Source organism: Salarias fasciatus, chromosome 20 (genome assembly GCF_902148845.1).
Source record: "Salarias fasciatus chromosome 20, fSalaFa1.1, whole genome shotgun sequence".
Lineage (NCBI taxonomy): Eukaryota > Metazoa > Chordata > Actinopteri > Blenniiformes > Blenniidae > Salarias > Salarias fasciatus.
Genome location: NC_043764.1, coordinates 7,448,908 through 7,461,272, shown reverse-complemented (window position 1 = coordinate 7,461,272; position 12,365 = coordinate 7,448,908). Strand labels below are relative to the sequence as shown.

At 42.8% G+C, this 12,365-nt stretch overlaps 1 protein-coding gene across 1 annotated transcript; it reads left to right on the top strand.

The window, feature by feature from the left end:
- Positions 1-4,593: 4,593 nt before the first annotated feature.
- Positions 4,594-11,993, top strand: dalrd3 (DALR anticodon binding domain containing 3). Its single transcript, XM_030118490.1, has 13 exons — positions 4,594-5,012; positions 6,229-6,536; positions 6,630-6,940; positions 7,717-7,775; positions 8,250-8,351; positions 8,488-8,552; positions 8,794-8,852; positions 8,971-9,053; positions 9,196-9,322; positions 9,564-9,622; positions 9,706-9,822; positions 9,908-9,976; positions 10,410-11,993. Exons 1-13 carry the CDS (start codon positions 4,797-4,799, stop codon positions 10,527-10,529), a joined length of 1,695 nt encoding a protein of 564 aa, XP_029974350.1. The 5' UTR covers positions 4,594-4,796; the 3' UTR covers positions 10,530-11,993.
- Positions 11,994-12,365: the final 372 nt, after the last annotated feature.

Sequence of the window (12,365 nt, the reverse complement as noted above, 5' to 3'; positions counted from 1 at the left end):
AGAAGCAGAGAAGCCAGAAGAAGAGATGGGAGTGGACAGAGGAATGAAAGGAGGAGTTTGGTCCTGCTGGGAGAAGTGAAAGTGAAATGAATCTCAGGAGTATTTAAAGAGGAAGTTTGGAGTGTCAGAGTGTCCGAGAGCAGGGCCGAGGGGAGGATGACAAGCTGCTCGGAGACGCTGGTGAGCCGCTCGCCGTTTTCAAACTTAACCCTCACTCTGTTACCCTGACAGCCCCTTTCTCCTCTTCTGTTGCTGTTTCTGCCTCACAGTGGCCTGGATTCACCTCTCTCGCTCTCTCTCTCTCTCTCGCTCTCTACCTCTGTCCTCACTCTCCTTTCATAAAATCCTGTTTGACCTCACATGACTCGCACCGCTTTTTGTTTTTTTTAACCAAATCAACAGTTTGCTGATGCTTATTCTGTTAAATCTATTTCTTCAGCAGCCTCCTAAACGACATTATTTCTTCCTGTTCAGGTCATCCAAGCTTCAGATTTTACTCTAAACTGCAATTTGAGATCAACAGGAAGTGTCCTGCGATGTAAATAAATCTCTTCCTTAAAAGTGCCTCCACCGCCCCCACACTCCTTCCCTTCGTGGCTCTGTTAACCCTTCCTCTTCAGGCTCGTGACCTCCCGTGCCCCGTCGCCTGCTTTCTTTTTCGTTCTGTCTCGCAGCAGATAACTCACAACTGGTTTTTCAGGACAGATGACCAATATCAAAAGCGCTTTATTGAAGTCAAGCCGCACGTGCGAGATCTCCACTCCCTTCTTTCAGACGTGACGAGTGAAACACGATGAAGCCTTCAGGTTGACTTCATGTTTTTCCCGAGGGAATCGGTCAGGTTGAAACATCCCCGCCACTCCTAATCATGCAAAGCATCAAGATTCAAAGTGTCTTAATCTTCTGTCTTCTCTCGATATTCAGACAGGCGAATTCCAGACATGACTACTGTAGATTAAACAAGGCAGAAGAAAAGATTGTATCAGACTGAATGTCTCTGTTTGGCTCAAATGTAAGAACACCGCCTTGTTCTTTTTTGTGACTTCTCAGCATAAATAACTCCCACTTTATGAAGTTGTTTCACTTTCAGGAGACGCTCACATATGTGATTTACAGCTTGATGACAGGAAGGGTTGGCCTTTTATTTTCCACTATAAAACAGTGAACTTTGATATCTCAGGCTTCCAAAACAGAATGTTCAGAGTTGGTAAAAACAGACGAACACAGATTTAACAAATGGTTTAAAGACAAAAGGAAAAAAATCTGACGACTTCTCAAGTGCTGCTTTTGTTTGTGAGTAAACTTTAGTTTCCACTCTATCTAATCTGTGAGCAGCTGAGAGTAAATTACTCTACATGCAGGTACCATTGCATATAAAAATTCCTTTGAATGATTAAATGTTACAGCCTATGCTCATCATGTGAACCATAAACAGAGGTGGAGGTAAGAAATTGCACGTACATGACTGGAACTGAGTAATATTTTCTGCACTGTTCTTCCAGTTTTTAATGTGTATGGCCAGAAATTGACTGATTATTTAAACATTTTGATCTGCATCAGTAAGTATTTTCATCAGTGTTTTTACATTTCTTCACTGTAGAAAGCTCCAGAGATGATTTTTTAAAGGACAATGTTATTGAATGTGCTTTGAAAGTAACTAAAGCTTTAGATATATTTTTGATAGTCATATATCTTTGTATATATTTTAACGGTGGTACATTTTCTTGTGAAAATACTCAGTATTTGTATATAAACTTCCAGGACTCTCTGTGTTGCTGATCACGTTAGAAAGAAACCCACGATTACAAATGAAACTGAAGTAATATGAGGGAAGTGACTGAACCGACAGAGGGAACAAGGCCGACTTCTCACTGTCAAAACAATGAAATCAATTCAGACTGAAGAAGAAAAAACTCTTCTTGTGTCTCAATGCCTGATGTGATGCTCTGTGATGTGTGTGTGTGTGATTTAAATATACTCAAGTAATTCTTTTTCTGTTGACCTGTCACCTGTAACCAGCTTTCTGCCTTTTGCTTGTGTCTTTCCAGCCCAGTCGACCTGAGCCCGACCATTGTTTTTTGTGGGTGGGATTGTAACGGAACCCATAATGCAGCTGTGATTCCTGTGCCCCAGCTGGTTATGGGGTCCGTTTCAATCCCACAGTGCACAAGACTTCCTGAGGTTGTGGTCAGGTGAGGGACGTGTACGATGCCAGACGGCTGCCCTCCTTCCTGCCACAGATCACTTATCATGTCCTCGCACATCTCAACGGCAGTTTTCTCTGAGCACAGGGGAAAAACAACAACCGTGGCCAGAAAAATCCACATGTAAGCCCCAAAACCTGCCAGATTCACATCATTTTTGTGAGTTTGATATCTAAAGTTATATATGAAATGTAAAGGAGGCACTTTGTTGAATATTGGGTGTCTTTTGAGTTTTGACTCTTTGTTTCTTCTGCAATGGTTCAGATTGTGTCCAGTGGGTAAATGCAGATGACTTTTTATTGTCTAAACTTCTCCACTGTGTGGCAGCTGAGAAATTCATTCATTATTGTTACCTTTTCCTTCAACTGCTGCTTTGACTGACTCAAAGCATCATCTGGTGGAGGAAACTGGTACTGCAAGGTGGTGGGGGTGGCTAACCGCTGTCTAGTTTGATTATTTGAAGTTATATAAATTAAATTAAACTAAAATTGTACCATATAATCTGACATGTTTCATTGTTAAAAAAATGGTTTCTATAACAGCAACTACTTTAGCTCATGCTTTATTTATTCATATATTTGTATTTTTTAACACTTTATTTGTAGTTTCCCAATCACAGTATAAGAATAAGAGAGTATGATTATATTATATTATTTTAATTGCCAAATTGTAAACTATGACATAAAGCCAGATCAAGTTTCAGGTTGTCATTTTTAAAATGACAAAAATACTTTATCATTGCAAAATATATTTATACTTATCTACTTTTTATGTAGGTTTCTGTTGCTCTCACAAACTGTTTCCTTAAATGTTCTGATAAGGAAAAAGGAAACTGAACTGTTTGTGTTTTTACATCTGAAAATGTCTTATTAAAATTATTTCATATTCAACTTCTTTGGTTTTTATCAAGGAAACACACCTGTAACTTTTATTGTTCCATAAAATGAACAAAAACTCATCGTCATAGGACAATGCAATAAAAATAACAATTAAAAAAAAAAAACACGGCTCAGCTGAGTCTAAAACATTTGGCTGCTCCAAAAAATTTAGTTTTGTTTCTGTAAAATCAAAAGAGAAAGTGGATTAGACAAAAAAAAAAAAAAGCATTTTGACAGTTTGCTTTTGTCTCCATGTTTCGCTACAGTCTGATGCAGAAGGTGTTTTTTCCTCAATGACACGTTTTCTCCCGGATTGCTAAAAACTTCAGTTGCAACCGGGAATTTCGTGTCAGACAAGAATCACACCCGCACCAGTGACTGAAGATCAGACTGAGCATCCTTCTTTTTTAGGAGTGTGTTGCTTCAATGGTGTAAATGGATCCTTCTAATAAACCTCACATTTCAAACTTCACCAGTTGCTGCATGTATTTCTTGTGCAAACCTTGCCTGTTGCTTAAGAGAGGTGATAGAAATCAGCTTCCAGTCACACATCATTAAAGAGCTGCAGTGAAGTGTGGCATCAGTGTGTATTTAACCTCCACATCCTCATGTCTCACATAAGTAACGCTTACGGAAAAATTGTTTCAACATATTTATAAGAAAGACAAAGCTACCCGTGTGATTTGTTCTGCTTTTTTTGGGAGGGTTTGGTTTACTGTCTGCTGACTTGGCAGTTTTAATTTTCGAGCCTCTCGACACAGGATCTTGTTAAGAGGATATTGAGTGTGTGTTCACACTTGTCACATCTTCATCCATCTGTGTACACTTCCAACACGGGGCACAGCAAAGTCCAGCCGCAGGAACTGGAGCTGATCCTGGCCATCCTGGCAGACTACAGGAGGATGCTGGGTACATCCTGGACAGCTGATCACAAACAGATCAGCTCAATTCAATGTAAAGTGTCATGTAAACACAGTATGACAAAGTATTTCCCGGGATGAGTTATTCAGGTGATGTGGAAGAAGGTTTCTGCCTCAGCAGAATCATTGATATGACAGACATGTAGGCTACATGATGCCTCTTTTGATATCAGAAAAACAAGGCTGTGTTCCCTCTTGCCAACTATAGAAGACTGCAATATTAATAAAATATAATTATAATAATGATAGACTTTTGAAATAATCATTTTCACAAAAGCATGGAATCTGGCTTGAAGTTTGAGGTTTGTTTTTTGTGAAGTTTCCATAATAGCTCCTTAAATAGCGATTTAAAATATTATTATACTTTTTGTAATCAAAGATTACCTTCATCAGACCTGGTACGACAAAGTGAAATATCTTTAGGAGCTTTATATATTCATATCTAAAGTATTTTTTTTCCATGAACTTCAGTCAACATCTGGTATTGTGTCATTCACTACATCAAACACTGGGGGGTGCCATGATGGTCCGACACGAAAATCCATCCCGTAAGAAACACGGGGGGCCTTTTTTCTGTTCCGCCCTGTAAAACCAACCCGTGTAGCCCCCCTTCACAACCCACACCCGACATCGACCACTGCACGGCTGTACCACCGCCACCGGCCCGCAAACCGGACCAGCGCCACCGGAGAGCTGCGCTTCAGCCGCTGACATGTGCAGGGAGTGACCGCGCGGCGGCCTGAGTACTGCGGGGAAAGCGAGCTCACCTGTCCGCGGCGTCGGCGGAGGAAGACATGGAAAACATCGAGGAGCCCTCGCCGCTCCGCATCACCCCCACCGTCCGAGCGCTGAGCTCTGCGCTGCGGGGAAAGCGTGAGGATGTCCCCGGCGTGCGAGTCTTCCCCGAGCCGGAGAAGCTGTGGTTCAAGGAGAGCAGCGCTAAAAACCTGCGGAACCGGGACTTCTTATCGCCCACCACGATGCTCAACACGCTGTACGCGGACGGACAGGTGGGTCTGGGACTGCACCTGAGGGGCTTTCACATCGTTTTATGTGTAAATACACATTTCCATCAGCTCAGTTCTCCACTATTTTTCAATAACTTTTAGCTAACTGGTGAATTATAGAACACAAGCAGGTTTATTCTCCCGCTAAGCACTATAGGTCCTCACCTGTCTGTCATGTTCATCGTTTTGATTGCGCAGTAATACAACAGTAATAAATATGTGAAGGTGTTTTGGAACGCGACTCGGCCAATAGGAACACAGAACCGGAACTATCTGCTATATAAATCCTTGGTTCCGCTGGTTATGTTCACTTGGGTCTCAAACGTTTGGTAGGGGACGAAGATCAACATTCACATTGAGCAGAGAGGCCGCTGACTTTGCTCCATCGTGATCGACCAGACACCAACAGCCTGCGGCAGTCATCATTAACCCATGAGTGGCTCGTGCAATATGGGTCAGACCCGCACGCACAGCTGCAACAGAAAAAAAAAATAAATGTTCATCTAAAGTACAATCCTGTGAGTCAGTCATAGGAATATAATGTGGAGATATAGTTAGTTACAGGATGCTGTTACATGCAGAATATAGATGCGTTTACACAGTAGAAGTGTGTAATCTGGAATTCTGGAGCAGACCGAATTGAGACAATATTTTTGTACCGGCCCTGTATGCATAGTTTGCATGTTCTCCCTGTGTATCCATGAACTTTCCTTGATTTCTTCACAGGCCAAAAACATCTGTATGTGGTTAATTCACTCTAAATTTGTTGCCCTGTGATGGACTGGTGTCCGATCCCAGCCTTCACTGTTGAGGCCTGTTAGATGATAAAAGACAGATGTATGGATTTAACTTATGTTCCATCCTTCTTCCACTGGCATGAATGAAGTTATGGATGCACTAAGAAAACAGCTTTCTAAATGTACCTTTTACATTAATTTGGTTTAAATGTTTTATAGATCTGCAACAATCCAAAATATTATTTCTTTCAAATGCAAAATTCAAACTTATTTTTAAACTATAAAATGAACTGAGATGGTGTAAAAGTGAAATATTGTGGGAAAACTATAAATTCAACCAAAGTTAAACTTAACATAATAGTTCAATTACAATATCTGTTGTGTTTTGTGATTTTACGCTGTTGCACGTTTAACTTTCAGTCAAAACTTTCTTTCCTCAGCACACTCTCACTCTTCCACCACCTCTTGTCGTGTCCATCCAGGTCCCTCCAGCAGTCATGTCCAGAGTCCTGTCCCTCCGTGGCAGTGGGGTTCTGCCTGTCGCTGGTGGGGAGGTGATGGGTGAGGGCCTGCGGGTGCGCGTGGACCGGCCCGCAGCTTTCAGGACCGTGCTTGCCGGCGGAGCTAAGGAGTACCTGAAGCCTTCGAGTCAGAGGCAGGGCTGTGTGGTGATCAACTGCCCCGCGCTGCACCCCAAACCCACCACACCCTCTCCTGACATGCTGAGTTTGGGGCAGCTGAGGACTGTACTGTTGGCTGACCACATGGGGGCGCTGCTGAGAAGACAGGGGTGAGTCTACGGGTTGAGTTCAGCATGACAGAGTTTGTGGTTCGATAGTGGAAGTAATGACTGCAGATGATGTGGATCTCCTTTCCTGCTCAGATTTGTGGTGTCCTACTGCCCCATCCTTCCTGAAGACAGCGACATCATCTCCTTCCTTCGAGCCCTCGGCATCGACTGGCCGACAGGTCCGGCAGACCGGACCAGCGAGGAGCGGGAGGAGAAGATACAGGAGGCGCTCAAGAGCTCGCCGTACAGAGAGAAGGAAACGGAGCGAGGCCGGAGGGCCAGTGGAGGTGGAGGGAGGAAAGCCGAGGAGGGGGAGGACGGAGACCTGCTACGGATCAATCTGAAGCGAGTGTTCCAGGAGGAGGGGCTGCTGGGATACGACCCCAGCCTGGGTACCTGCACAGGTGAGTCGACCAGGCAGTAATTTAATATTTGACTTTGTGAATGCAGTGCCGGTCATTTCTAGTCCACGTTAGTGGCTTTGTGTGAAAGCGTGAAGAAGGCTCAGACCATAGTCAGAGATCCTGCGAGAATGTCAAGCGAGAGAGCGGAGAGAGATGTAGTAACCAGCCGTAACTCAAAGCTTTATTACACAGAAAAGTCTTCAGCCCAACCTTGAAAGCAGAGACTGTGTCGGCCTCTCTAACTGAAACTGGGAGCTGGTTCCACATGACAGGAGCCTGATAGCTGAAAGCTCTGCCTCCACTTCTACTTTTAGAAAACGGAGAAACCTCCAGTGAGCAGCTCTCTGGGAGATAAGTGTACTGCTGGGGTGATATGGCACCAACAGCTCTTTGTGACATTAAAGAAGGGTTTTACATTCTATTCTAGGTTTGACAGGAAGTGAATATTGGGGTGACGTGATCTCTCCTGCTATCCCCTGTCAAAATTCTAAATATGTTGAATCAGATGAAAACTTTTTAAGCATTTATTTGTCCCCTTTTTCCATTGATGCCAGACATTTGCTAAAGCAATAGATTTTTGATGGCTCTGGAGGGTCAAAATCTTTAATCCATTAATTTCCTTTTTTATGACATACCAACATTGTTGGTGCATTTGGCCATGTGCTCCTTCCAGGGATGACATTGTTTTTATTCTAGACGTTCAATTGCATAATATGCATAAGTATAAGTATTTTTTTTTTGACTACTTAATTACTTAACTACTCAATCTGTTCCAGTTCACAGAGACAGTGTTTCCCACCTGGCGCAGCTGGACCAATCCACAGCTGAGTGCACAGTAAGACACACACTGAGACGACATTCCGTCCATTTCCAATCTACACCAACTTTAACCAAACATGCTCCTTGACCATCACTAACCTGAAACCAATGTTCAAATGAAAACATCTCTCCACCAAAAAAATAGAAGCATTTCCCTTATGGGATCAATATTTTGATACATTGACAAATTTTATAAATATTAATTCAGCTGAAGTTAATATTTGTCACTTATTATTGTGAAACCCTGAGAGCAAAAAGTCCTAATAAGAGGATATCAAACTTGAAATTTGTATTTAAAATAGTTATTTTCCCTTCATATTTTATGAAACGCACACACACACACACACACACACACACACACACACACACAAACACACACACCCACACACAGTGAACAAGCGTGCTTCCAATTTCCTTTTTTCCTCATTAGAAACAACAGTCAGGCGAATCATTGATTTTTTTTTTCTCTCCCTCACCGCCTCTTGTGTAGGTCGCCATGGTAACGGCGTTACATGTGACTTCCTGTCAGGATGAGTTTCGCCAGCAGCAGATCGCGATGCTGTGGAGAGCCAGCGGAGCGACACACACACAGGTTGCTACACACACACACACACACACACACACACACACACACACACACACACACACACACACACACAGAGCGCTGTAGCGTGTCACACTCCTATCTTTTCTTTTCTTTAATTTTTTACCTGCTGTGTCGTCGGCAGAGGCATCTCGTGTGTGGTCCGGTGAAGACTCCCGGCTCGCAGCTCACCGCTGCTCAGTACCTGCAGTAAGTCAGTCACCACAACTCTAGTTGCTTCTTCTTCTTGACCTCTCTCATCTTTCCATCTTTCTTTCTCTTCTCCTCCTCCACCGTCACCGCTGTTCTCTCCTCGAGTATTTTCACCGCGGTCCGTTCAGTCTGTGCAGAACTAATTAACCTAAAAAACAAACCCTGCTAAGTGTTGATGGTATTTTTCTTCCCAGCTGTCGGTGTCAATGAGGCATCTGTTCTTTCTGTTTTTATCCAGGCTGAGAAGAGGTCAGATGAAGGAAGCCTCAGAGATGAAGTATGGAGATCAAGTAGAAGGTGTGTGTGTGTGTGTGCGTGAGTGTGTGCTCTTTATTTATGACCTAAATGAAGCAAATGACTAATAACTGAAGATGGAGTGACTTAATTGGAAGAGAAATCTGGCTTCCTGTTGCAGGTCAGACGTGGGAGGACATCATCAAGGTCATGACCTCTGCCACGGTTCGATTTGAGCTGCTGTCTACGGTACACACAAGCCCTGTGAGTCATCTCTCCTGCCCTGTGTGTGTGTCTGAAGTCTTTTCCTGAGTGTAATCTCAGATGATTGATTGAAGAATGTACCTGAGAAGTCAGCTCCGGTGACCTGAAACTTTTCATCCGAGCTTTAAAAATGTGTGTTTAGGTGACGCTGGACGTCCAGAGAGAGGGAGGCATTTCCACTAAAGGGCCCAGAGGAGGCGTGTTTGTCATGTATAACTGTGCGAGGCTGCACACTCTGTTCGACAGCTACCAGAGAGGGGTGGAGAAGGGTGAGAGCTCTGCATGGATCCGTCCATTGATTCATTGATCTGTGTGTGTATGTGTGTGTGTGTGTTTTCTGTTTAATCTATCAGACAGCTGCGGCTGATTCAAAGCGACTTCATTTAAGGGCATTGTTCTAATCCGTGTAACCGCAGCTCGTCCAAATCAGTCACGATGAACTCCATAAAGACGTTAAACCAGCAGATTTGCGTGAGTGAACGAGCGCTCATGCAGTTTTGTTTTTGGCAGGTCTGTACCCAGAAATCCCCGAAGGCTCCCAGCTGGACTTCTCTGCCCTGAAAGAAGAGGTGATCGTCTTCCTCGTTTCACTCGTCCTCACAGTGTTTTGCTGCCGATGCTTGACTCTTGCGTTGTGTTTGGTGACGGACAGGGCGAGTGGCTCCTGCTGTTCAATTACCTCATCCCGTTCGCCGAGCTGCTGGACCAATCAGGACAGGCGCTGGACTGCGAGGGGGGAGGAGCCAGAGTGAACATTAAAACTGAACAGGTGAGAGTTTCTCATGAGAATGTTAACCAGTGTGAATTGATTGATCCAGTGTTAAAGTCTAACTCTTTATGTTTGTTTTCCTCAGATCTGTAAATTCCTGGTGTCTCTCAGTAAAGACTTCAGTTCGTACTACAACAGAGTCCACGTCCTGGGGGTGAGGAGGCCTTCATTCATAGTTCATCACTGGGTTTACATGGATTTATTGTAGAATCTGTACTATTTTAAAAGTGGTAGTCTTTTAATGAAATAAGCAAACCACTCGCTGAACAGTTTATAGATTGAACAGGACTTATGCTTTAATTTGATCACTTCCTCTTTTTTTGTCATTTTCTTGCACTCATTTTTACATGATTCTATACATGATGTTGTTTGTGTTTCCCGTTTTTAACACTTTATACACTTTTGTGTTTTTGCTCTTAAACAAAACATTTGAGTGTTTGTTAGAAATAATGTTATAATTTTTGGCCTACTTGTGATCATATCAGGCTGTATGTTTGACACTCCTGATCTTCTCATTGTTTTCTCAACTGTTTCCTCTCTCAGTCTCGCTCGCTCTTCCCATAACTCTCCTCTTCCTCTCCCTCCAGGAGCCGCTGCCGCATCTCTTCAACCAGATGTTCTGTCGCCTGTATTTGCTGCGAGCCTTGAGAGAGCTTTATCACAGCGCTCTGGACTCCCTCAACCTTCCCCCCATCAGACAGCTATAGCCTCAACACACACACACACACACACACACACACACACACACACACACACGCGCAGTGATGTGTTAACTGAGTTTCACCCGTTTCGCCAGTGTTACAGCGTTGCAGAGTTCACGTCGTCTCCTCCCTGCTCCCTCGTCGGCGTAGCTGAACGAATCATAGCTGTTTGAATATTTGTGAAATGTCGCCCATCGATGATGTTGTGTGATCACTGTAACCTCCCGAAGGCCGCAGCATGTCCGCTTTGATCCGGGCAGGGAGTTTCCCGGAACATTTGAGCTTTTTCTCGTTGTTGTTGTCGTTCAGGGAGGATTTGGACCTCTTGGGAAAGAGGCTGGTTAACTCTCTCGTCACTTGCCAAATAAGAACATCAATGCCACCCAGTTCTGAGTTAATAAGAAGTGGATTTCTGATTTTTTTTTTTCTTTTCTTTTTTTTTAACAAGCAGGTTTGATTCTGTTGGACACAGACTCTGTTAAGCTGAACTTGTCAGCACGCAGCATTGGGATTCTGTAATTTGACACCAGCTTCATCACCATGCTGGACGCTGCTGTATTTAAAGCTGCTTTGAAGCAGGATCTGGAGCGTTTTCTGTATTTGACACATTTATCCAGCTGAAGTTTCACCATTCAGGAAGACAAGTCAGTCTGACCTTCAAATTACCACAAAACATGCCTTTTCTGTGAATTACACCAGATTTTAGAATTATAAATCGAAGGTGGGATGCCTTTTTCTGGTGAGGAACTACTTTATTTATGCATTTCTGCCAATTTTACTTGAACTGAATGCCAAATTACCCAGACTGGAGCTCCCCCCTTTAACTGCCTTGCCTTATTTCAGTATCTCTTCAGCTTTGTCCCAACAGTCTCTATTTAAAGTATCTGTGAGCGGAGTTCACTGCCGAGAGAAAGAAAACAGCTTTCCTCCATTGTTGAATATCCCATTTTATGTATGTTAATAAACAATAATAAAATAACAAAACCTGCTCCTTGCACAAGATGTCTTACAAACTTCTAACTATTCACTGCATGCAATGTTGTTCGACTCCTGTTAATGCCTGGATTATTTTTTGTTGTTGTTGTTGTTTTATACTTCGTTTGCTCCAAACTGGAAAAAAAGGGAAGGAGACGTTTACACTATTCGCAGTACCTGTTGTGTTCACTGCCCTCTGAAACGACCACAGTATTAAAGCAGGGGAGATGCAGAAAACGGCGAGTGTGTTTTCTCTGTTGCAACACTTGATATAAAAGTTGCAGAACGTCGGCTCCTTTCACTGCTCAGTTTAAAAGGTGTTATGGTTGAGTGTTTGCATGTAAAGAAACAGGATTAAACCAAAATCTGCATGTCAGATTGAATATGTCTACATTTATACTTGTAATTTTAGATATTACAGCTCTGATAATGATTCTTTTCCTGCAGAATCAGAAAGATCATTATTGCCAGGTGTATTCAGCAAACAATGTAAAGATAAACTCACTGGCATTCATGTTATGTATTTACACATGTAAACATAATAAACCTATAAATAAGCAATTTTAAGTGTTCAGAGGTATTTCCAAGTGACAGGTGGTGGAGACATCTACCTATAGAAGCTTTAAGAAGGCACGATCACATGTAAGTATTGACGTCGATGCAGATGAGAAGGAGATGGGATGAAATAAATAAAGGTAATGCTTATTTATTTGAATTCAAACAAGTGTGAAATTTTGCTCTTTTCATTAAAAGTACAAAACATAAAAACAGGGCACATTTAGCTTCCATCAGCTGAGAAAGAATTTTGAATTGTAATTGTTGAATGTATCAAATCTGAACATTGACATGTTTACATCTGTGAAGAAA